Here is a 26,224-nt window from a genome sequence, read left to right on the forward strand (position 1 = left end):
GGGCCATCGAAGGGTTTACCTTTCTCTTTTATTCAGTGTTAGAGGCCGTGTTGTGCTTGTTGAGTTTGTTGTAGTCATTTCAAAAGATACTTCTCATGTGGTAAAGAGATGAGCAGAAAAAGAAAAAGGGCATTTCTTCATGTTTCAACAAATCACACAGAGGAAATGAAGACTCCCCCTGTATCATAAAGATGATAATTCCTATTTATAGCTAAATACTCTGACACATTGTGCGCATCACTAACTTTAAGGTTCTGTAAATTTATCTGGATTTCACAGGTGAATGGATTGGATAAATGAGGACCTTGGACTCTATTTCCAATGATTATTTAATTTCTTTTTGTAAAGGGAAAAACCAACAAAAACCTTACGAAAATCTACTTTAACATTTAACATGAAAATGAAAACATTGGGTTTTTAAAGATTATTTAAATTCAGTGATTCACTAGATCAGAGAGTAGTAGTCTCTTCTTACTAGAGCTTTTTTATATGCCATCTTTCCTGGCCTGTTTGGAAAATTTTAATTCTTCTGAAAAATTCTCCTTAAGGAATTTCTCTTGTTTACAGGGAAAATACTTCCTGTAGATTCCCTCCTTTTGTTTTTCCTCTCCCCTCTGTGGAGCAGTGAGTCTTAGTATGTATCTACTTAGTGCAAACATTTTAACCAACTCTTGATGGTAATTCATAGCTTTGAAAATCCATGCAGAAATTTAATGTGTTGAAAAGTATGAGGTATTAAGGACATTTAGAAAATGCTCTGCTTTCTGTTAGTTACAGTGCATATTTCCATTCCTTACTCCTATTGGAATTAAGAAAAATTATGGTAACAAGGATTTTGCTTCCTTTGCCTAGTGCCTTGCTGTGAAATTATTTCCTTATATCATCACATAATATTATATAATTATACAATATTATATTATTAGTTTGATGGTGTTTTCTGTGTATGGTTGTTTGAAACAAAATGTATTTTCAGGATTTGTTGGCTCTTCTCACAGAGATAGTAGTTTTGGTTATGAATGATGGTGTTTGCGTCTTAACAGGGCACTCCAGATCACAGAGCTCAGAAACATCTCCTCTTGTAGGGTAGTGGTGGGATGTGGGAGGTTGCAGGATGGGAGGGTGAAACACAGATAGAGCTGTTGACAGTATGAGCTTTAGCAGTCATAGTAGTGCCTGATCACCGTGGCATTTCTGTGTCCTATGAAATGTGTACTATCTTGGGAATGTTACCACTTCTGGCCCTGGGTGCGGTTGTGGAGGTGTTAAAAAAGAAAACACCCCTCCTCCTACCTTCCAGTTGAGGGGCTCTTGGGGACATTAGTTTCTTGGTTAAACAAGGCAAATAAACAACTCTGGAAGCTTGGTGACAGGTTCTAAGAAAGCTCTCAGATGTTTGCATTATGTTTTAATTCAGCATACATTTGTGACAAGAATTGAAAATATTCTTGGCATATTTTCCTTTCTGAATATTTCCTTTCTTGATTTATGGCTTAAAATATGAAACTGTATGTTAGGTTCAGTGTTTTTGTTTTTCAAATGTAAGTAGCTCAGTAAAGCTCGAAGATAAAACGAATTAACTGTTTTAAAGAATACTTTTTTCCTCCTCTTCTGAAACTCTTCAGTTTCAAAAGGATTAGTATTGGCAGATAATTAGAGTGGATGTTCAGACATTGCTCTTTGAGTATCTTAGTTGCCCACTACGAACACTGGTTCCGTCAGACTTAAACTCTGAAGACATTGTGAAGTCTTGGACATGCCCTGTCTTCTGCTTTCTCTTTCTTTGTGGCCTTCAGATCATTAAATTCAGTGACTCAGCTAATTTTTTTTAACCCACCTCTTAGAAAAGTTGAACGTGTTTGCGACCAAGCACTTAAGGTTATTTCCTTTAAAGCAAGGGTTTGAGACGTTTTTAGATTTATAACAGTCTTTGTTGTGTAATTCAGTCCAATTGAGGAACTAGTAAAACTGCATTATCCAGACATCAAAGACAGATGTGTAAAAAGAGCTTTCTTATACCAGGGATACTATTAGGTTTCTCACAAGTGGAAAGTTACCAGGTGTCCAAAAATTAACCGCTCCTATGCCAGCCAATTCTTATTTCTTACAGCTTTTTTATAAAGCATTTTGGGTTTAAAGTATTAGTTGCTACATTCTTGAGAGTTGAGAGTGTTGTTTTCTTAAGCATCTTTCAGATAACTGAGACTCTGACTTGAATAGACTAAATAGAATATCCTGCCATTTAAAAAAAATTGTAAATAACAAGGTGTTGAATGTACTGTGCATTTCAGTTTAGTTCAGAATTGAACTGATCTCTTTATTTCTTGGGGTTTTGTTTTCCTGAGATTTCTGCAGCGATTATTCTGCCCATTTTACAGAGGGTAAGTGGGATGATTTGCCAGCTGCATGCAGCAGTTGCTTGAATTAGGACCTGTGTTGCCAGGTTGCATTTGAAGATTGGTCAAATGAGGTTGAGTCCTGCCAGACCCTGGGATGAGGAATTGATAGAGAAGGGCTTGTTAGGTGAGCACCCTTGATTTCCTTAAACCTTTATCAGCATTCCTACCTGAGGTGCTGTTAAACTCAAGTCCATTAAAACAAGGTTGTAGTAGTTCCTGTCGTGACTCAGTGGTTAACGAATCCGACTAGGAACCATGAGGTTGCAGGTTCAATCCATGGCCTCGCTCAGTGGGTTAAGGATCCTGCATTGCCCTGAGCTGTGGTGTAGGTCGCAGAGGTGGCTTGGATCCCGTGTTGCTGTGACTCTGGTGTAGGCCTAGAAAAGACCAAAAAAAAAAAAAATTGTATATGTGTACTACAGAGTAATGTGCAAAAAGCACTTTGATTTTGTACAAATCTTTCCCTTTCAGGTATTTCAGAGGATGTATGTAAACATGCTTTAGATGCTCTTGAACATCTTATTATTTACTTATGGCAGCAATCATCTAGGGAAGGTGGGGCATGAGGAAGATTGATTCCCCCCGCCCCCGCCCCGCCCCCACCACCACCTTTCTCATAGATGCCTGCTTGCTCCTGCTGAAGTCTGGAACTTGGCTTCTATAAGAGTGTGCCATTAGGTTATCTGGAGGTGATTGTTCACAGGCATTGATATTTCTCTTTTGAAAATGGTCAGACAATTCTTACATACTACATCTAGCCACATTTTGTTTCCATAGAGGGTTTGGCTTTCTTGGTTATCAGAGGAAGATATGGATGTTTGGGAAAGACCTTTTGAGGTTATCTTTCTAGGGGACAGTTGTGCTTTCACAGTTGTTGCTGCCTGGTATCAGTCAGGGTAACGTGTCATGGCTTGACTTCCGGTGGTCTTTCTTTTGAGATAGGCTTACAAAAAATATTAAGGTTGTGGCAATACTGAATTCCTACCAAGTGTAAATGAGATTCAAAAGAAAATTGCTCTGTTTGTTTATATTAAATTCTTCTCTTTGGTGAGTTCCCATTGTGGATCAGTGGAAATGAATCTGACTAGTAACCATGAGGATGCAGGTTCGATCCCAGGCTTCGATCAGTGGGTTAAGGATCCGGTGTTGCCATGAGCTGTGGTTCAGGTTGCAGACTTGGCTTGAATCTGGCTTGGCTGTGGCTGTGGTGTAGGCTAGTGACTACAGCTCCGATTTGGCCCCTAGTCTGGGAACCTCCATATGCCTAGAGTGAAGCCTTAAAAAGAAAAATAAATAAATAAATAAATGAATTCTTCCCTTTGGGACTGTTTCAGAAGACTCTTTATTTGGCTACAGGTTTAGCAATTATACAATCATATTTGTGTAAGTAGATTGCAGTGCAGTATAAAGTGTAGTAGCCATAAGATCATTTATGTAGAGGCAGCCAAAGACTACATATTTCACTTTTTTTTTCCTTTTTTTCTCTTTCTTTTTAGGGCCGCACCTTCAGCATATGGAGGTTCCCAGGCTAAGGGTCTAATTGGAGCTACAGCTTCTGGCCTACACCACAGCCACAGCAATGCCAGATTTGAGCTGCGTCTGTGACTTACACCACAGCTTGCAGCAACTCATATAACATTTCGTTACTTCAGCTATTCAAACTTTAGGTCCTTTTAGGTGTCACTTCTCAGCCACATTCTGTGGTTCCTCATAACTTTTGGGAAAGATTTCAAACCCTTTGAAAGTGACTTAATCTGGTCTCTGCTTACTTACTAATGCATTGTATTCATTTCTTCCTCACACTTTTTTCTTTCTTTTTTTTTTTTTTTTTTTAGGGCCATTCCCACAGCATATGGAAATTCTCAGGCTAGGGGTCTAATCATAGCTGTAGCTGCCAGTCTACACCACAGCAATGAGGGATCTGAGCCATGTCTGCGACCTACACCACAGCTCACAGTAACGCTGGATCCTTAACTCACTGAGCGAGGCCAGGGATTGAACCCAAATCCTCATGGTCAGGTTCACTACCTCTGAGCCACAACGAGAATTCCCCCCACATACTCTTTATTTCAGCTGGTTCTCCAGTGGGGTCATGCTCTTTTCTGGGGAGAGAGGAGTCTTTGCACATTTTATTCCCTCTGCTTCAGGTTTCACCTGAGATGAAGTTTCCCCAGCAAGGCTTTCCTATATCTAAAGGCTGGGCTTAGGAACTCTTTAATATGCTAAAATAATCAGTCATTTATTCACTCCTTCAGTAAATGTTTGTGTCAAACATGTTGTCATAGCCTAAGGACACAGAAGTGAACAAAGCAGCATTGGGCCTTATCCTCACAGAGCTTATGTTCTTGTCAGGGAAACCACCCCATATTCATACCCCTTTAAAAAAAAAGAAAAGAAAAAAAAAAAAAAGGAGTTCCTGTTGTGGCACAGTGGTTAACGAATCCGACTAGGAACCATGAGGTTGCGGGTTCGGTCCCTGGCCTCGCTCAGTGGGTTAACGATCTGGCGTTGCCGTGAGCTGTGGTGTAGGTTGCAGACGCGACTCGGGTCCCTTGTTGTTGTGGCTGTGGCGTAGGCCGGGGGCTGCAGCTCCGATTCGACCCCTAGCCTGGGAACCTCCATATGCCGCTGGAGCGGCCCAAGAAATAGCAAAAGGACAAAAAAAATAAATTAATTAAAAAAAAAAAAACTTAAAAGAAAAAAATATAACAGGAGTTCCCGTCATGGCTCAGTGGTTAACAAACCCGACTAGCATCCATGAGGACACGGGTTCGATCCCTGGCCTCACTCAGTGGGTTAAGGATCCGGCATTGCCGTGAGCTGTGGTGTAGGTTGCAGATGCGGCTGTGATCCTGAGTTGCTGTGGCTGTTATGTAGGCCGGCAGCCGTAGCCCTGATTAGGCGCCTAGCCTGGGATCCTCTATATGCTGTGGGTGCGGCCCTAGAAAAGACCAAAAAAAAAAAAAGCAGCCACGGAGGAATATCCTGTACACTTTACCCAGATTCACCTGTAGTTAGTATTTTTTTTTCTTTTTTTTTTTTTAATGTCTTTTTACAATCATACCCACAGCATATGGAGGTTCCAGGCTTGGGGTCCAATTGGAGCTGTAGCTGTTGTTATGCCACAGCCACAGCAATGCCAGATCCAAGCCATGTCTGCGACCTACACCACAGCTCACTGCAACACCAGATCCTTAACCCACTGAGCAAGGCCAGGGATTGAACCTGCGTTGTCATGGATACTAGTCAGCTTTGTTTCTGCTGAGCTGTGATGGGAACTCCCACTTTGCATTCCTACTCTCTCTCAATGTATAGATGTAAATTTTTTTGGACCAGTGATATACATACAAGTATTTCCCTCTAAATACTTCAGTGTATATTTCCTGAGTAGGGCTGTTTTCTCAAAGATAGTTATACACTACTTCATAAATTTACATTGATAAAATACTTTTATCTAATTCCATCAGAGTCCAGTGCTATTAATTGATCTAATGATGTACTGTATAGCCTTCCTCCTCCTGTCCCTGCACCCCCTCTACAGAGTTCAGTCTAGGATCAGATATTGCATCTAGTTATGAGGTCTCTGTAGCCTCCTTTAATCTGGAATATTTACATAGTTACTCTTTTATTTTGGCCACTCGAAGGCATATGGAGTCCCCAGGCCAGGGATCAGATCCGAGCCTATGCTGCAGCTGCAGCAATGCCATGTCCTTAACTTACTGTGCTGGCCACGGTATCAAGCCTATAACGTTCCAGCACTCCAGAGATGCTGCCGATCCTATTGCGCCACAGTGGGAACTCCTTTCCATAGCTACTCTTTGTCTTTATGACACTGATTTTTTTTTTTTTTTTAAAGTTCAGGATCCCCCCCCCCCCCATAGAACCTTGCTCATTTTGTGTTTGTCCGATGTTTCCTTGTGATTAAATTGAGGTCATGGATACTAGGCCATTGTACTACATAGTGATATTGTATCTTCCTGGGGTATCACATCTGGAAGCACATGATGTCCTTCTCATTCTCTTTGATGGTAATTTTCTTTACTCAAAACATTGCCCACTATCTCCACTGTATAATTAGTGTTTGTTTTTCTTCCCTTTGCAACTAACAAGTAGTCAGTCATATGAGGAGTGACAGCTCATTTCCATGCAAAATTCTGCTCCTAATCACAACTTCCCCTCTAAATTTAGCATCAAGTGATGATATTTTTTTTTTGGCTGCACCTGTGGCATGTGGAAGTTCCTGGGCCAGGGATTGAATCTGCATCATAGCAGCAACCCAAGCTGTTACAGTGATAACACTGGATCCTTAACCCGCTGCTCCACAAGAAAACTCCCAAGTGGTGATTCATGTCTGATCCACTATTATAAACTCAAGTTCTTATTTTCTGCAAAGGATTATAATTCATTACTGTGCTTAATTATTTGATGTTCAAAATGGCCCAGATTTGACTAGTGGATTCCCCTTCAAAGTTGGCTCCTGTGTCCTAGTGAGGTGCCCTGTGATTTTTTCGAGCACTTCCTTCCTTGTACAACAAGATGTTCTTGGCTTGTATTGTACTAACCTTGCCTTAGCCTGGAATCAGCCATTTTTCTTTCTTCCTTCCTTCCTCCAATCCTTCTTTCCTTCCTTTCTTCCTTCCTTCCTTTCTTTGTTTCTTTCTTTATGTGTGTGTGTGTGTTTAGGGCTGTACCCACATCATAAGGAAATTACCAGGCTAGGGGTCCAATCTGAGCTGCATCTGCCACCTACACCACAGCTCAGCAATGTTGGATTCTTAAGCCACTGAGCGAGGCCAGGGGTCTAACCTGTATCCTCATGGATACTAGTCTGGTTCATTACCGCTGAGCCATGACGGGAACTCCTGGAATCAGCCATTTTTCCAAGGAGCTTGCAAACCCTTGTTTTAGCACTTGGCACAGTGCTCACTTATGTGTCTTCCTTCGTTAGATGATATTGTACCTCTCTGAAGGTACATAGGTGTCAGTCTTATTTGCTCTTATATCTTCACCCAGCTTGAGCCCTGGTGCATTTGATGTTTACCATAATTATTTGTCCAATAAGAAAATTGATTTTTGCTATCATTTGCTGATTAAAATTGGGTTTGAAATTATGATGCTGATAGGTTTTCTTTTTCCCTCCCTTATCTAGGAAGAAATGTTGGCTATTTGGAGATGAGAAGTAGCAAAAGCTGACCTCGTACTGGTGTACAAACACTACGAGACCTTAACACCTTGGCTTCGGGCTGCCCCACTTATAATGTCAGGAAGCCATTGGGTCCACTGGAAAACACTAATCTGATCTCGGAAGTGGCTGATCGTGGCAGGATGTGTCGACAATGATGATGGCTAGAAAGCAAGATGTCCGAATTCCCACCTACAACATCAGCGTGGTGGGATTGTCTGGGACGGAGAAGGAGAAGGGCCAGTGCGGCATTGGAAAGTCCTGTTTATGCAACCGCTTCGTGCGCCCAAGTGCTGACGAATTTCACTTGGACCATACCTCTGTCCTTAGCACCAGTGACTTTGGTGGGCGAGTGGTCAATAATGACCACTTTCTCTATTGGGGAGAAGTTAGCCGTTCCCTGGAGGATTGTGTGGAATGTAAGATGCACATTGTGGAGCAGACTGAATTCATTGATGATCAGACTTTTCAACCTCATCGAAGCACGGCCTTACAGCCCTATATCAAGAGAGCTGCTGCAACCAAGCTCGCATCAGCTGAAAAACTCATGTACTTTTGCACTGACCAGCTGGGGCTGGAGCAGGACTTTGAGCAGAAACAAATGCCAGATGGAAAGCTGCTAATTGATGGTTTTCTTCTTGGTATTGATGTTAGCAGGGGCATGAACAGGAACTTTGATGACCAGCTCAAGTTTGTCTCTAATCTCTACAATCAGCTTGCAAAAACAAAAAAGCCCATAGTGGTGGTCCTGACTAAGTGTGATGAGGGTGTTGAGCGGTACATTAGAGATGCACATACTTTTGCCTTAAGCAAAAAGAACCTCCAGGTTGTGGAGACCTCAGCAAGATCCAATGTAAATGTGGAGTTAGCTTTCAGCACCTTAGTGCAACTCATTGATAAAAGTCGGGGGAAAACGAAAATCATTCCTTATTTTGAAGCTCTCAAGCAGCAGAGTCAGCAGATAGCTACAGCAAAAGACAAATATGAGTGGCTGGTGAGTCGCATTGTGAAAAACCACAATGAGAATTGGCTGAGCGTCAGCCGAAAGATGCAGGCCTCTCCTGAGTACCAGGACTATGTCTATCTGGAAGGGACTCAGAAAGCCAAGAAGCTTTTTCTCCAGCACATCCATCGCCTCAAGCATGAGCATATTGAGCGCAGAAGGAAGTTGTACCTGGCAGCCCTGCCGTTAGCTTTTGAAGCTCTTATACCCAATCTAGATGAAATAGACCACCTAAGTTGCATAAAAGCCAAAAAGCTCTTGGAGGCCAAGCCAGAATTCTTGAAGTGGTTTGTTGTGCTTGAAGAGACACCATGGGATGCCACCAGCCACATTGACAACATGGAGAATGAGCGGATTCCCTTTGACTTAATGGACACAGTCCCTGCAGAGCAGTTGTACGAGGCCCACTTAGAGAAGCTGCGGAATGAGAGGAAAAGAGCCGAAATGAGAAGGGCATTTAAAGAAAACCTGGAGACTTCTCCTTTCATAACTCCTGGAAAGCCTTGGGAAGAGGCCCGTAGTTTTATTATGAATGAAGATTTCTACCAGTGGCTGGAAGAATCTGTATACATGGATATTTATGGCAAACACCAAAAGCAAATTATAGACAAAGCAAAGGAAGAGTTTCAGGAGCTACTTTTGGAATATTCGGAATTGTTTTATGAGCTGGAGCTGGATGCTAAGCCCAGCAAGGAGAAGATGGGTGTCATTCAAGATGTTCTGGGAGAGGAACAGCGATTTAAAGCATTACAGAAGCTCCAAGCAGAGCGTGATGCCCTTATTCTGAAGCACATTCATTTTGTGTACCACCCAACAAAGGAGACATGCCCTAGCTGCCCTGCCTGTGTGGACGCTAAGATTGAGCACTTGATTAGTTCTCGGTTTATCCGACCGTCTGACCGGAATCAGAAAAACTCACTCTCGGACCCCAACATTGACAGAATCAACTTAGTGATCTTGGGCAAGGATGGCCTCGCACGAGAGTTGGCCAATGAGATTCGAGCTCTTTGTACAAATGATGACAAGTATGTAATAGATGGTAAAATGTATGAGCTCTCCCTTAGGCCAATCGAAGGGAATGTCAGGCTTCCTGTGAACTCTTTCCAAACACCAACATTTCAGCCGCATGGTTGTCTCTGCCTTTACAATTCAAAGGAATCTCTGTCCTATGTGGTAGAGAGTATAGAGAAGAGCAGAGAGTCCACCCTTGGCAGGCGAGATAATCACTTAGCCCATCTCCCCTTGACCTTAATTTTGGTGAACAAGAGAGGAGACACCAGTGGAGAGACCCTGCATAGCTTAATACAGCAAGGTCAGCAGATTGCAAGCAAACTTCAGTGTGTCTTTCTCGACCCTGCTTCTGCTGGCATTGGTTACGGACGCAATATTAATGAAAAGCAAATCAGTCAAGTTTTGAAAGGACTCTTGGACTCCAAGCGTAACTTGAACTTGGTCAGTTCTACTGCTAGCATCAAAGATCTGGCTGATGTTGACTTGCGAATTGTCATGTGTCTGATGTGTGGAGATCCTTTTAGTGCAGATGACATACTCTTTCCTGTCCTTCAGTCCCAAACCTGTAAGTCTTCCCACTGCGGAAGCAACAACTCTGTTTTACTTGAACTACCAATCGGACTACACAAGAAGCGCATTGAACTGTCAGTTCTTTCGTACCATTCCTCATTTAGCATCAGAAAAAGCCGGTTGGTCCATGGGTACATTGTTTTTTATTCAGCCAAACGTAAGGCCTCCTTGGCTATGTTACGTGCCTTTCTCTGTGAAGTGCAGGATATTATCCCCATTCAGCTGGTTGCACTCACTGACGGCGCTGTAGATGTCCTGGATAATGACCTGAGTCGGGAGCAGCTGACTGAGGGGGAGGAGATTGCTCAAGAAATTGATGGAAGGTTCACAAGTATCCCCTGTAGCCACCCCCAGCATAAACTTGAGATTTTCCACCCATTTTTTAAAGATGTGGTGGACAAAAAGAACATAATTGAGGCTACTCACATGTACGACAACGCTGCAGAGGCCTGCAGCACCACAGAAGAGGTGTTTAACTCCCCTCGGGCTGGCTCTCCCCTCTGCAACTCAAACCTGCAGGATTCAGAAGAAGATAGCGAGCCGCCTTCTTACAGCCTGTTTCGAGAAGACACATCACTCCCCTCTCTTTCCAAAGACCATTCTAAGCTCTCCATGGAACTGGAGGGAAATGATGGGCTGTCTTTCTTCATGAGCAATTTCGAGAGTAAATTGAACAACAAAGTACCTCCGCCAGTCAAACCAAAGCCTCCTGTCCATTTTGAAATTACAAAGGGGGATCTGTCTTATTTAGACCAAGGCCATAGAGATGGACAGAGGAAGTCTGTGTCTTCTAGCACCTGGCTACCTCCAGATGGGTTTGATCCTTCTGATTATGCTGAACCCATGGATGCTGTGGTCAAGCCAAGGAATGAAGAAGAAAACATATACTCCGTGCCCCATGACAGCACCCAAGGCAAAATCATCACCATTCGGAATATCAACAAAGCCCAGTCCAATGGCAGTGGGAATGGTTCCGATAGCGAAATGGACACCAGCTCTCTGGAGCGAGGTCGCAAGGTATCCATTGTGAGCAAGCCAGTATTGTACAGGACGAGATGCAGCCGCCTGGGGAGGTTTGCTAGTTACCGAACCAGCTTCAGTGTGGGGAGCGATGATGAGCTTGGGCCCATCCGGAAGAAAGAGGAGGATCAGGCATCCCAGGGCTATAAAGGGGACAATGCCGTCATTCCGTATGAGACAGATGAAGACCCGCGGAGGAGGAATATTCTTCGCAGTCTAAGAAGGAACACTAAGGTAAGAGACAAGCTTAGGAATGAGTCATGGGAGTGTCTTCCACAGTGTCTTGGTGAGAGTTCATTGATGATGATGATTTTCAAGGGCAGCTTATTCTGGTAAAATGTGTGTGTGTGTTTTTTTTGTTTTTTTTTGTTTTTTTTTTGCTATTTCTTGGGCCGCTCCCTCGGCATATGGAGGTTCTCAGGCTAGGGGTTGAATCGGACCTGCAGCTGCCAGCCTACGCCAGAGCCACAGCAACGCGGGATCCGAGCCGCGTCTGCAGCCTACACCACAGCTCACGGCAATGCCAGATCGTTAACCCACTGAGCAAGGGCAGGGACCGAACCCGCAACTTCATGGTTCCTAGTTGGATTCGTTAACCACTGCGCCACGACGGGAACTCCTGTGTGTGTGTTTTTACTCTTTGTTTGACTTAGCGTAAAAGAGTAGGCAGTGTCTCAGATAACTACTACTGGTAGCTCTCTCAAGTGGTGAGGACCTTGGATAGATAGTCCGAAATGTTTTTGTCCAAAACAGTAATTAGGTAATTATCAAAATGAGCAGATCGTGTAGAACTTCTCAGTGTCCCGACAAGTAGCCAAGCCAGTGACGATACGCTTGGTCTTTCTTCATTGAACACCAGAATCCAAAATCACGTGCCTCGGTCTTTGACTGCTAAACAAGCATTTTATCCATACACCTCTAAAATTCTTCCCCTTGCTGATGTGTAAAGGTAGCTACATTGTATATTAGGGAATGTTGGATGACTGTTTTATTTGCACACATAAATTAGTGAAAGCTCTTCAAGTACGTAAGATAACCTTGCCAGTGCAAGTTATAAACTTGTCCCATATTTGTAAAATTGGAGTGCCCTCCACCTCTTTAAGTGAGTTCCTACTACTATGAGTGAGAGCTTCAGATTTAATTTAGGGACCACAAGTGGGGCAGGAAGGGGGAAAAAGTAAATCATGCATGTTAGGAATGTCAGGCCTCTGTCGGATGTAGAGGAAAGAGTCCCAAATACTGCAGCAGAGGAAGTCCTTATCTTGTGTGAAATTGTGTTGTGCAGGGCAGTGTACCTTGTCCTCTTGGACTTAGGCTTTGACACGGGAAAAGTATTTCCCAACTTCTTCTCTTTTCCCATTTAGAGTTGGAGGAAATACCCATTGTGTTTCAGAAAAAGACATCTTGGTCACCACAGCAGAACTCTGCTAGGGAGTTCCCACTGTGGCTCAGTGGGTTAATGGTTCAGCTTGTCTCTGTGGAGGCACCGGTTTGATCCCTGGCCCAGCGCAGTGGGTTAAAGGATCCAGCATTATGCATGAGCCCTCCCCCAGCACTAGTATACAGCCGGATTTCTTTATCTTGAAAGCTTTTGCTCCTCTCCCTGCTGTGAAGTGGCAGAGAACAAAGCCACTTGTCTGAAAGTGTTTCAGAGAACTTTGGAAGAAAGGTTGCCCAAAACGTAGAAGACATATTAAATCAGAAGGATCTAGAATCCAGGCTGTTGTGAGAGCTGACAATTCCATTGTAAAATACCGTCTGGAGGCTAGTTGTGCAGCTCATGCTGGTTAAGAGGGCCCTTGAAGATGGAGGAACATGGTGCTGTGGAAAACCTTTTCACTTTGTATTCCCTGCGAGCATGGCATGCTCCTCAGTGTGACATTGGCCAGAGCTTCTAGAATTTTCTTACCTATGCAGTTTCAGAAAAAGCAGGGCAGTATCATTGTGGGTTCTGTTCTGCTCCCATTCTGAGCTGAATATTCATGAATATCATAGGCATTCTCCTGTTTGATTTCCCCTTGGTTTGTTTTTACATTTATATTCCGTCATCTACCTTCAGTATTTTGTTCTCCAAAGATTACCAGTGGGCAGACCCATGGAAGACAGTTCTTATTTAGGAAGCCGGAAAGTAGCCTGACCAGCTCCCCAGTATTTCCCCAGAGCTCTCCTCTTTAATACCAGAATCCAAACATTTTGGATGTTTAGACTTGCTTCTCTTCCTCCTCCACTCCCAGTGAAGGCTGTTGCCAGCACAGCTGATCTAAATGCTGACAGTTTTCTAATTGTGGGGGTGTTTGCACACCTGGGAATTAGGAAGATGGCATAATATCACACTGTGAATCATAACTATTTTCCTGACTTCCAGCTACATTTTTTGTTTTGCTCTGGCCACGGCATGTGAAAGTTCCTGGGCCAGGGATTGAACTCTTGACACAGCAGCAGCCCAAGCTGCTGCAATGACAGGGCCAGATCCTTAACCAGCTGAGCCAAAAGAGAACTCCTCCAGCTACCTTTTTCTTTTATAATGACCATGCCCTCAGCACATGGAGTTCCTGGGCCAGGGATGAAATGGGAGGTGCAGCTGTAATTTATGTCCCACTTTCGGCAACACCGTATCCTTTAACCCACTGCACCAGACAGGAAATTGAATCTGCATCTCCATGGCAACCTGAGCTGCTGCAGTCAGATTCTTAACCTACTGCATCATAGTGGGAACTCTTCTAACAACTTTTTTTTTTTCTCTTCTCCTTTTTAGGGCTGCACCTGTGGCATATGGAGGTTCCCAGGCTAGGGATCAAATTAGAGCTACAGCTGCTGGCCTGCACCACAGCCACAGCCACATCAGATCTGAGCTGAGTGTGTTACCTACACCACAGCTTACGGCAACACCAGATTCTTAACCCACTGAGCGAGGCCAGGGATTGAACCTGCGTCCTCATGGATCATAGTCAGATTCGTTTCCATTGAGCCAGGATGGGAACTCCTAACGACATTTTAAATACTGTTGAAAATAATACTTTTAAAATACATACCCAAATAAGCTGTGCTTTAAAGAGTATGCTCAGCAGAAAACAGCTGGTTACAGTGAACCTCTGAGGTAGCTGCCTCCATGCTCTCATAATGAGCACTTCCTTAACCTAGAACTTCCTTATGCTGGGTGGCTAGGTCAGCATGCAACAAGTGATCGACTTTCCGTCTATCTTAGTTATTATGGGCCACACCTCTTCAAGTCAAATTAAGAGTGATACCTCTGGCCCAAGAGCAATAGCATGCCAGAAGTCATTTAGGAGTATCCTTTGGAAAGAGTGAGTAAAAGGTGAGGCTGTCTTCTTCCTGACTTGGAAGATGGTGCCTTGAAATGAGCATAGCTGCTTTGTCATCCTAATGCAGAGATAAGCAAAGCCTTCATTCAGTTCCCTGTTGGAGCAAACCTCCTATTGCTGCCTTTAAGAAATCAGACTGACACTTGTTTTACTGGAAAAGCAAGATACCATGGGGCAGAGAATGCCAAGCCAGCCCCTACATGGGGCATTTGGCCTTTGATTTTTTTTTTTTTGGCATGACAAAGCAGTACAGAATTTGAAGTGAGGGGTGAACCAGTTGGTAATGGAAAACACACTTAGTCCCTCTTGCATGCCAGACATCACTGGGGAAATGGCACTGATCCTTCTTGCCCAGACCTTAGTGCCCAGTCGAGGCAGCAAGACCTGCACAGCCTCTGAAAATAGGTAGTCTGCCTAGGAGGGCATGGGGAGAGGGGCTGTGTTGGGGCAGAGCAGAAATCCTGTGCTGGATGTTGTTAAGGTGGTATCGTCTGTGGCGATTAGGAGCTCAGGCTCTAGGAATCAGGGGACCTAAAGTCAAATCCCAACTCCTCCACTTCCTTGCTGGGCCTTTAGGCACATGATTCACCTCTCCAACTCCCTTTTGCAAAAGGGGCGAACGTAGTAGTGGCACCTTCCTTGTATGTTATGAGAAATGGAGTGAGATTATGCTTGTAAAACACTGAGCATACTGCATGCTGTATTATTATTGTTTAACTTGACCTTGGAAAATAAGTAGAACTTAAGTGATGTGAGGTAAGGAAAGGCTTGAAGGAGAAAATAAGCATGTTGTATTGAAGGAAAGGAGAAAACTGCTCTGGTCTAGTTGAGGGCTTGATGGACCCACATTGTCCCTACCTTTTGTATAATTTTTAACCCCCTGTGTTACTTAGCTGCTTTCTCAGCCCTCATCCTAGCAGCACCCCTAACAATAATTACAATAGGAGTTCCCGTCTTGGCACAGTGGCAACTAATCCGACTAGGAACCATGAAGTTGTGGGTTCGATCCCTGGCCTCACTCAGTGGGTTAACGATCTGGCGTTGTCATGAGCCGTGGTGTCGGTTGCAGATGTGGCTCGGATCCTGTGTTGCTATGGTTGTGGTGTAGGCCAGCAGCTCCAGCTCTAGTGGGACTCCTAGCTTGGGAACCTCCATGTGCTGTAGGTGTGGCCCTAACAAGCAAAATAATAATAATAACAACAACAAAAAGTTGTGCTCTGGGTACTTGTGTGATGTAGGTAAAGAATTGCTTGGCACCCTTGGCTAACTTGTTAGATTAGCTCCTTACTGTAAAATTGAAGTTGGAGTAAGGAAATCGCTTTCCTTTCTACTAATGAAAGTGCAAACTGTAAAGCTGATTCTCATTCTGGTTCCTTTTCCCAGCTGAACCATTAGCAACTCACCCTCATAGTGGGAGCCTTCCGCACTCAGCTGAATGAGATTGAAAATCTACGACTGCACTTCAGTGGGGTCCATGAATAGATGCTTTGTCTGTGAAGAGGTGTCGTTGCACATGGTCTCTGTCTCACAGTGCCATGCGTTTGCAAAGATGAGATCAGGACCAGCAGGGTCTTATTTTGAAGCCAAAAAACAATCTGGGGTGCCTTGCTCCACAAAATGTCCTCTTTGGGCAAGCCCAAATTGCTGAATTTAGTGTGCTTGACCACAGATTTAAAGGGAAGATATTATTGGCTATTTACCCTACTATCTGTTGTGCTCTTATTTTGTGTTTTTTTTTTAAAAAAAAAAAAAAAACAAGACAAAACAGAATGATAAAGAAAATCTTTCACTCAGTGCAACCACATGACAAGACAACCTATTGAAAAGCAAACCAATTCAATCACGCATTGTTTGGTCTATAAGGCACCAAGTAACCAGTTTGACAGTTTGTGTCCCCCCCAGTGAATTGGCTTATTTCATTGGATTCAGTGAATTGGCTGGTTGTTGTGGCTTTGTGTGGACACAGCTCTCATTTTGTGAGGCCTAGAACGGAGTTAAAGTCTCTAGTGTGAATAAAAACCAGCTGGGGGATTGGACTGCTCGCTCCCTAGGGAGGGATGTAGCATTTTGACAGACAAGCTGAATGGTATGAAATATGAGCTCTTTGTAACCTGCTCAGGAAAGACCCTCAGTGTTTGCTTCAGAAAAGACCATTCCTACTCAGCTGTAAGGCCAAATAAATACCTTGGTCTTCAAAATGGTGTGGGGTTGCAAACTTGACCTTGGATTTTTCTGATTTCCCCAGAGAATTTTATCTTTTAAAAGAAGTACTTTTGCTCCAGAGCACATGTTCATACAGTCTTTTTTTTTTTTTTTTGAGATTTTATTTATTTATTTTTTTTAGGGCCGTGCCTACAGCATGTGGAGGTTCTCAGGCTAGGGGTCCAATTGGAGCTGTAGCTGCCGGTCTACACCACAGTCATAGCAACTTGGGATCCATGCTGTCTTTGACCTACACCATAGCTCACAGCAACACCAGATCCTTAACCCTCCAAGCAAGGCCAGGAATTGAACCTGTGTCCTCATGGATGCCAGTCAGGTTTGTTAACCGATGAGCCATGTCGGGAACTCCTCTATTTATTTATTTATTTGATGGCCATAACCACGGTATGTGGAAATTTGCAGGCCACAGATTGAATCTGAGCTGCAGCTGCAACCTCCATTGCAACTGTGGCATCACTGGTTCCTTTAATTTACTGCTCTGGGTCAGGGATTGAACCCTCACTGAGGGTTAACCCACTGAGCCACGGCAGGAACTCCTCATTCATTCTTTTAGGAAGGAAACATTCAACTCAATCCATGGGCATTGGTGAGCACTTATATGCCTGTCATTGTGCTAAGAAGCATATGTGTGGTCGTTGTGTTCATCTAGTTTACAGTCACAGGGATGGTAGATTTTATACATGTATTTATGTGCATTTTGAATGTTAGCAGAGTAGAGGTACAGGGTGCTAAGGAATTACATAGAAAGGAGTTTTATCCTCAACTAGGATATCTGGATAAGCTCCTCAAGAAAATGATATATAAGGAGTTCCTGTCATGGCTAAGCAGAAACGAATCTGACCAGCATCCATGAGGATGCAAGTTTGATCCCTGCATTGCCGTGAGCTGTGGTATATAGGTCGCAGACGTGGCTCAGATCTGGCATTGCTGTGGCTGTAGCTGTGGTGTCAGCTGGCAGCTGTAGCTCCAATTAGACCCCTAGCCTGAGAACCTCCATATGCCCCGGGTGCAGCCCTAAAAAGCAAAAAAAGAAAAGAAAATGATATATAAAGCTAAGACCTAAAGGGTGAAACAGGCAAAATCAGTGTAGATGGAGGCTTCCTTTTGAGAAAACAGTATGGAACTGGAGCTGTCTCTGCATACATGGCATATGCAGAGACTTGAAAGAAATCTAAAGTGGCTACTGCAGAGAGTGAGGGAGAGCCAGGCCAAATAACAGAGAGCTGCAGATCCTGTGTGAAGGATTTTGTACTTTCCTATATTTATTGAATACCTACTGTGTGCCAAGTACAATACCAGGTATTTTCACATCAATTTTTCATCTCTTTCTCAGTCCTAATGAAGAGATTTTTCCCCCCGCCACAGGGTGCAATGGCTTGATATGGGGTCCCAGTTCCCAGGCCAGGGATTGAACCTGGGCCACAGCAGTGAAAACACCAAGTCCTAACCACTACACCATCAGGGAACTCTTTTAATGAAGTGATTTTGAAATCCTGGTTTTAGAGATGAGGAAACTGAGGCTCAGTGCAATTAAATACCTTGCCCAAGTTAGTGTCATGACTAAGTGGAGGAGTTGAGATTTGGGAACCCCATTTTCCTGACTTGCACTTCCAGTGGTTTTTTAAAGTCCAGTCTCCAAGAAAGATGGTGATATTCCGTAGCCAGGCACACATTTGGACCACTCCGTCCAGTCAATTTGTTCATTTTGGACATAGGACTTTGGTTGTTATCTAAAAACATCTATTTCCCCACACTGCCCTCTAAGAACAACATGGTGCTCTTTGTTTCTAGCTTCAGTGTCTACTTAGTAGAGGACAAAAAGGCATGGAGACACCGAAATAGCAACTGGAAAAATTGTTTTGGACTGGTGTCACTCGTTTCTTAGTTTATTTTAAGCTGAAAGAACTGCTGTAGTTTGTTTTTTTGGTGACAAAAATAGTCTATCTTTAACTATCTGCCTTAGTTTACAGCACACCTGTTCTTAAAAAAAAAAAAAAAATTACAATAGGCAACCCAAATCTATTTTTCAGAGGACAGAGAGCTGCTCTGATCTTCTCTAAGCCAGTTTGTTCTCCTCTACCACCTAGTGATACTGAAGTGTCTTTGTAGGAACTCAGATTATTTCTTTTTCTTTTTTTTTTTTTTTTTGGTCTTTTTGCTATTTCTTGGTTTCTTGGCCGCTCCTGCGGCATATCGAGGTTCCCAGGCTAGGGGTCAAATCGGAGCTGTAGCCACCAGCCTACGCCAGAGCCACAGCAACCTGGGATCTGAGCCACGTGTGCAACCTACACCACAGCTCACGGCAACGCCGGATCGTTAACCCACTGAGCAAGGCCAGGGACCAAACCCGCAACCTCATGGTTCCTAGTCGGATTTGTTAACCACTGCGCCATGACAGGAACTCCCAGAACTCAGATTATTTCAACTCAAGTCAGGAATTACCTCTACTTCCACGGAGTCTAGATTGAGTGTTGAATTCAGGCAGGAATGTTTATAAACATTTCCTAGAACTAGTGGACCCTCTTCTCTGCTTAACTCCCTATTGCATTGGTCATTCGTTCTGAGAAAGCAACAGGGATTGACCCAGATTCATACCTTTAGAGACCAAAAAGCTATGGTCTTGGTTTATCTGGGGCCTATGAGGGGATGACATACCTCTCTTTTCACATCATGCAAGAGGGAGGGTCAGGGATGCTAGGAGACTTTGTGCTACTTCCTGTTTCATCCCTAAATAAAGATGCTCCAAGTTGGTGAGTGACTGGGTCATAGCAATAACTGCAAGCTTGAAGGAGACAAGGCTAATAATAAGTACATTTATGCTTTCATAATAGACTTTGCCAGTAAGAACAAATCCACCCTCAGGTTTTCTCTGAAATGTGGGCTTAGATTTTTTTTTTCAGAGCCAGAGGGGGAGCACCAGTCAGCCAAGAGTACATTTGGGGCCTGAGCAAGGAGCTTAATTGAAAAGGTCCTTTTGAAGAGGTGTTGGAAATAGAGAATCACCACCAAACTGAAAGCTGTGATATATGGTAAAGCACTTCAGGGGAAACCCAGAGTAATGTAGGTTATGGAATCTTTCTGTTTTCCTAAGGTTTCTTTCTTTTTTTTTTTTTTTGTCTTTTTGCTATTTCTAGGGCCACTCCCGTGTGGCATATGGAGGTTCCCAGGCTAGGGGTCCAATCGGAGCTGTAGCCACCGGCCTACGCCAGAGCCACAGCAACGTGGGATCCGAGCCGCGTCTGCAACCTACACCACAGCTCACGGCAACGCCGGATCCTTAACCCACTGAGCAAGGCCAGGAACCGAACCCGCAACCTCATGGTTCCTAGTCGGATTCGTTAACCACTGCGCCACGACGGGAACTCCATGTTTTCCTAAGGTTTCTACCAGTTATGGTTTAGTCCAGGGTGTTTGACTGCACAACTTGGCAGACCATCTGCCTGATCCTCTTGGGCTCTGCTTCTATCAGTTTCACTGTCAAGAGGGAGAATTGCCCTATTCAGAGGACACTGTCCCTATTCCAGTGGGGACATTCTGTATATGACATTCCTCCTTAAAAAACAAACAAACTTTATTAGGTATGTTACATGTGTAAGGGTATTTATGGAGATAGGAGAGCATATTTGAGGTTGATAGTTTTGGATCACTAAATAGCTGTGCCTGCTGTTTCCATAGAAGACAGAATATTCTTTGTCCAGAAAAGGTGGCTGACCTCTTCATTGAAATCATGGGAGACTCTTTTTTGCTTTTGTGGCTCAATTGGTACTTATCTGATACCTAGGTCACCTTCGCTTGCTGTGGATATATATCTTCTCTTACCAGTTAGAGTGTAAGTTCATTGAGGGTGAGAGATTTGCTGATATTTGCTTTGCTGCTAGTTTGTTATGTAGCCTTAGGTATAATTCATTAAAAGGGAAAAACACCTAGATTCCTACACTCTAGGAACTTAGGCCATTAGGAAAATGGTCATATGCGCATGTTGATGACTCTCCCTTGATCACTGCTCACAGAGTGATGCAGGAAACTTATTTCCTCATTTGTTTTTTATTTGTTTGTTTGTTTTGCTTTTTAGGGCCTCACGCACGGCATGTGAAGATTCCTGGGCTAGGGGTTGAATCGGAGCTACAGCTGCCGGCCTACCCCACAGCCACAGCCACATCAGATCTGAGCCGCGTCTGCGACCTGCACCACAGCTCACGGCAACGCCAGACCCTTAACCCACTGAGCGAGGCCAGGGATGGAACCTTCGACCTCATGGGTTCCTAGTCAGATTCGCTTCCGCTGCACCACCATGGGAACTCCTCATCTGTTTTTTAAAAGGGAGTCTATTGATACAGTGTTGTCAGTATGAATAAGACATTCTGAAGCCCACCTTCTCACATCCTAGTAAGAGCAGCACAATGTTAGCAGAAGAAAAAAATACTCTGTACCCACAGAAATACTCCTCCGTCTTAGCTAAACTTGAAAAAATATAAAGAAACATTGGCCTTGTACGTTATTGGAAACTTTTTAATTCAAGAAATTGATTGTCAGTCACACCTCAGGCTCTGGAACCTAGTTATCCTCCAGGCTGATAGAAGGGGCCCTTCTCTTAGCTGTTTCCTAATCTTTAGCTGCCATTCTAATCTTATTCTTGCCCCTGTGGACTTGAAGGAACTGTGGAGAGGACTTACTATCCCATAAGCAGATGGCAGACATCTTAACTCTGCCAGAGTCAGGAGTTTCCCCTTTATGCTCTTTCTTGTTTCAGAAAGGCCGAGAGGCCAGAGGCAAATTCCAGTCACTGTTCTCCATGGCGCAACACTGGCATAAACTGTTGGGTTCATTTCTTTATTTCCTATGCCACCTGATTAGTATCAAGACTAAGAATCAGGCGTGGTTTTTTTTATTTTTTTTTTTTAATTTTTTTGCTATTTCTTTGGGCCGCTCCTGCGGCATATGGAGGTTCCCAGGCTAGGGGTCGAATCGGAGCTGTAGCCACCAGCCTACACCAGAGCCACAGCAACGCGGGATCCGAGCCTCGTCTGCAACCTACACCACAGCTCACGGCAACGCCGGATCGTTAACCCACTGAGCAAGGGCAGGGACCGAACCCGCAACCTCATGGTTCCTAGTCGGATTCGTTAACCACTGCGCCACCACGGGAACTCCCAGGCGTGTTTTTAAGGACACTGTGAAGTAAAGAACAATGGACTGTATTATTCATTCCAAAAATACCTACCGAGGAGTTCATGTTGTGGCATAGCAGGTCAAGAATCCTACCAGTATCCATGAGGATGATGGTGTGATACCTAGCCTCACTCAGTGGGTTAAGGATCTGGCATTTCTGCAGGCTGTGGCATAGGTCGCAGACTCGGCTCCGATCTGATGTGGCTGTGGCTGTGGTGTAGGCTGGCAGCTGCAGCTCTGATTCGACCCCTAGCCCCAGAACTTCCATATGCCCCAGGTGAGGCCCTAAAAAGAAAAAAATCTACTCAGAGGGCAAGGTGAAGTTGATTTTAACTGATGCAGCCCTCTGTTTATGTCAGCGGTGTTTCATCATGGAGATGGTTTATGTAGGGGAAAGAACATGGGGCTTTGGCATTCATAGATCACTGGCCTCTGAATCCTGGCTGTCTCAGTGCTGGGTGTGAATCTCTGTGAGCCTCTGTTTTTTCATCTGTAAAATGAAGTTAGTAACTGTTCCCTTGAAGAGTGGTTGTGAGGTTTCAAATAACTGTGCAGAGCACCCGGCACAGTGTGTCTAGCAAATGGCCACGTTTGGTTAATCACTGTTATCTTCCATTTTTGACCCAGCCAGACTCCAAACTTAGAGGCACAGATGTGTAGATTGTTCTCAGGGCTTGATTTCTTTGGCTAGATGCTTTTTTCAGTCCAGCCTGTTAATGAGTGTCCCCAGAAGAAGATGGATGTTTGGATGGTGTTACTTTCTTCTCTCCAAGGACCTGCTGCTAACAGTGCTCCACTGACTCCCTAATGAGTGACACATGACTGACGTGGGACTGAGACATCTGCCAGGCTACTCAGAAGAATGGCATTTCCATCTTGACAATTGCCCCGTAACCCTTCAGATGCCTGAGGTGGTGCTTGTCCTATCAACAGTCTAGCCCAGTTCTTGGCATGCACCACAAAGTCTGATTTCCTTCTTAAAAAGGTTTAGAGTTAGTTATGCAAGAATCCCTGCCTGATTTTTTAATACCCTAAAGAGGTTTCAGTTAATTCAAGGAAGTATTTTGACATTCTGTAAAGCAGAGTTTGTTTAAATCTTAGACAGAATGAGAATGAATACCCATGTCATTCAGCAAGGGGATTTGATGCCAAAGCTTACTCTCTGTTTTATAAGAAAAAGCACTGATCTTCTCAGACTCTTGGAGGTGAGAGGGATGAGAACAGTTCTCTCGTGTAGTCTTCCATCCAACAGAATCTCTTTGCAGTGAGAGTGGAACATAGGTTGCAGCCTTGGCTTTGATTACTTACAGAGCAGTCCTTTCCTTCTTAAACAGCTGGGGGTTTGTTTTTTTTAATTTCTCTGGTCAGAGTTACCTCTTTGTTTTCTCTCTCCCAACAGAGTCATGACTGTACAAAAGAATCTGTTCTTTTTCCAAGAGATAGTCCTGTAGCTTTTTGAAATAGCTGTCAGAGTGTCCCATTCTTGGCTTGTCCAGCGTAAAAATCCCTGGTATTTTACGTGAGTCTTCATTACCTTTAGACATTCTTCAGATTGGCAGTGTACCCTTAATCATTTATTTGATCATTTATTCATTCTGTGTATCCTAAGAACTTTCAGAAGGCATTGAGCTGCACTGGTTAAGAGTGCAGGTTTTTGTTTTTTCTTTTTTTTTAATTTATTTATTTTAAATTACTCAAATGAATTTATCACATCTGTAGTCGTATAATGATCATAACAATCTGATTTCACAAGATTTCCATCTCACAGCCCAAGCACATCCCCCCACCCCCCAAACTGTCTCCTCCAGAGACCATAAGTTTTTCAATGTCTGTGAGTCAGCATCTGTTCTGCAAAAAAGTTCAGTCTGTCCTTTTTTCAGATTCCAAATGTCAGTGAAAGCATTTGATGTTGGTGTCTCATTGTATGGCTGACTTCACTTAGCATGATAGTTTCTAGGTCCATCCATGTTGCTAAAAGTGCTGGTATTTCATTCTTTTTAATGGCTGAGTAATATTCCATTGTGTATAGGTACCACATCTTCTGGATCCACTCCTCTGTCGATGGACATTTAGGTTGTTTCCATGTTTTGGCTATTGTAAATAGTGCTGCAATGAACATTGAAGTACATGTGTCTTTGCGAGTCGTGGTTTTCTCTGGATAGATGCCCAGGAGTGGGACTGCTGGATCAGATGGTAGTTCTGTGTTTAGTTTAGTTTTCTGAGGAATCTCCATACTGCTCTCCACAGTGGTTGCACCAATTTACAATCCCACCAACAGTGTACTAGGGTTCCTTTTTCTCCACACCCTCTCCAGCACTTCTTGTTTGTAGACGTTTTGATGGTGGCCATTCTGACTCATGTAAGGTGGTACCTCATCGTGGTTTTGATTTGCATCTCTCTAATAATGAGTGATGTTGAACATCCTTTCATGTGTTTCTCAGCCATCTGTATGTCTTCTTTGGACAACAGTCTGTTTAGATCTTCTGCCCATTTTTTGATAGGGTAAGAGTGCAGGTTTTGTAGTCAGAACTGACTTGGGGCAAGTAACTGAATTGTTCTGGGATTTGGCTTCTTCATCTATAAAGTGGAGTTTTAACACCCATACCCACAGATCTGTTATGGGTCTGGAATGAAATAATACATATAAAGAATTTAAACACGGCTCTAGTACTTAATTAGTATTCAGCTGATGGAGGCTGAATTTTCTAGCCAACTTAGATTGTTAAAACACACCCCATCATCTTGTTTTCTAATATTGAGAGGGTGGAAGGAGTATAAGATTAAAATATAATTTATCGTCTGGTCACTAAAACTGTGGTCAGAAGGCGTTATAGTGATTAGAAATAGCTTCTTTGGAGTTCCCGTCGTGGCGCAGTGGTTAAGGAATCCGACTAGGAACCATGAGGTTGCGGGTTCGGTCCCTGCCCTTGCTCAGTGGGTTAACGATCCGGCGTTGCCGTGAGCTGTGGTGTAGGTTGCAGACGCGGCTCGGATCCCACGTTGCTGTGGCTCTGGCGTAGGCCGGTGGCTACAGCTCCGATTAGACCCCTAGCCTGGGAACCTCGATATGCTGCGGGAGCGGCCCAAGAAATAGCAACAACAAAAAGACAAAAAAAAAAGAAAGAAAAAGAAATAGCTTCTTTGTAGCTCTCTTAAAGTTCTTTTTTTTTTTTAAATTCCTTTACAACAGTTTATTTGGAAGTCTCAAGGTGCTATTGAAAAACAATGCTATTGTTATGTTAGTTTTGACAGACCAATTCTGCCTCATTGATTTTGGCCAAAAGAATGTCACTTAAATCCAGATGGTCTTCCTTGTGTATTCAGATTCTGCAGCTAATAGTTGAAATGGTGTGGCATTTTTCAGGGAGAACTTTGCTTGACTCATTGATATCCGGTTGCTGCACTGTGTAACAATAGAAAACACTCACCCCCTCTCTTTCCTTTAGTAACAGCTCACTTTATTGGGACTTTTATACACTAGGCCCTGAACCATTTCTAGTACATCACATCATTTCACCCTCAGGAGCACCTTGTGAGGAGGGTACTGTCCCCAGGATGCTAAGTCACGGAACTTGTCAGAATTCAACACCAGGACTGTTCGATTTGAAAGCCTAATTTTTTTTTTTTTTTTTTTTTTGCCATGCCTGTGGCATGTGGAAGTTTCCGGGCCAGAGATCGAACCCACGCAGTGACACCACCGGATCCTTAACCCAATGGGCCACAAGGGAACTCCTGTGAAAGCTTAAATTCTTCATGTTGTGCTCTGAGTAGAAGATGCTAGGGAGAGAGTCTAGATTGTTTACATTGATTTCACGTGAAGATGAAATCATTAATCATTAATTGTTTTCCTTCTTTGGTTAAAAAAAAAAAAGTCTGTAGTCAGAGCCCGATTGCCTTAGGCAGTCTATAAGGGAGACAGCAGCAGTACCACCCTCAGGCAACCTGAGAGAAGGGTCACTGGTTTTACCAGAAGTGGGTATATTTCAGTGACAAGGGCGAGAGACAGGCTGTGTGGAGTACACTTTCTTCCCTGGGACTCGGATCCATTGACATTGCCTGCAGTGCTCCATACCAGATCTGTTAGCAGGCTGTGTGAGGACTGGATTTCTCTTGCCTCGGAGTTGTCATTTCAGATAACGTCAGCCAGCAGCCCAGAAATGCCCTGGTTCCTTCTTTCATGTACATTTTTTTCTCAGCTTTTCTGTTTTCGCCACTGGTTTGCCCAGGAAGTCCTCAGTAAATCTCAGACTAAACAGGAAGTGATTTCTTTCCGTATAAAGGGGTACCAGAAAGAATGAGGGTGAGCTGTCCCCTTTAGCGGATTTTA

The 26,224-nt window shown here is 43.7% G+C and overlaps 1 protein-coding gene across 1 annotated transcript in view; it reads left to right on the top strand.

Moving 5' to 3' along the window:
• Nucleotides 1–26,224, top strand: part of ARHGAP35 (Rho GTPase activating protein 35) — a 127,170-nt gene that overhangs the window by 34,027 nt on the left and 66,919 nt on the right. The window contains exon 2 of the mRNA XM_047789811.1: nt 7,546–11,416. Coding sequence (XP_047645767.1) covers nt 7,733–11,416 — 3,684 coding nt within the window. The 5' untranslated portion in view covers nt 7,546–7,732. The remainder of the gene's footprint in view (nt 1–7,545; nt 11,417–26,224) is intronic.

Source organism: Phacochoerus africanus, chromosome 8 (genome assembly GCF_016906955.1).
Source record: "Phacochoerus africanus isolate WHEZ1 chromosome 8, ROS_Pafr_v1, whole genome shotgun sequence".
NCBI lineage: Eukaryota > Metazoa > Chordata > Mammalia > Artiodactyla > Suidae > Phacochoerus > Phacochoerus africanus.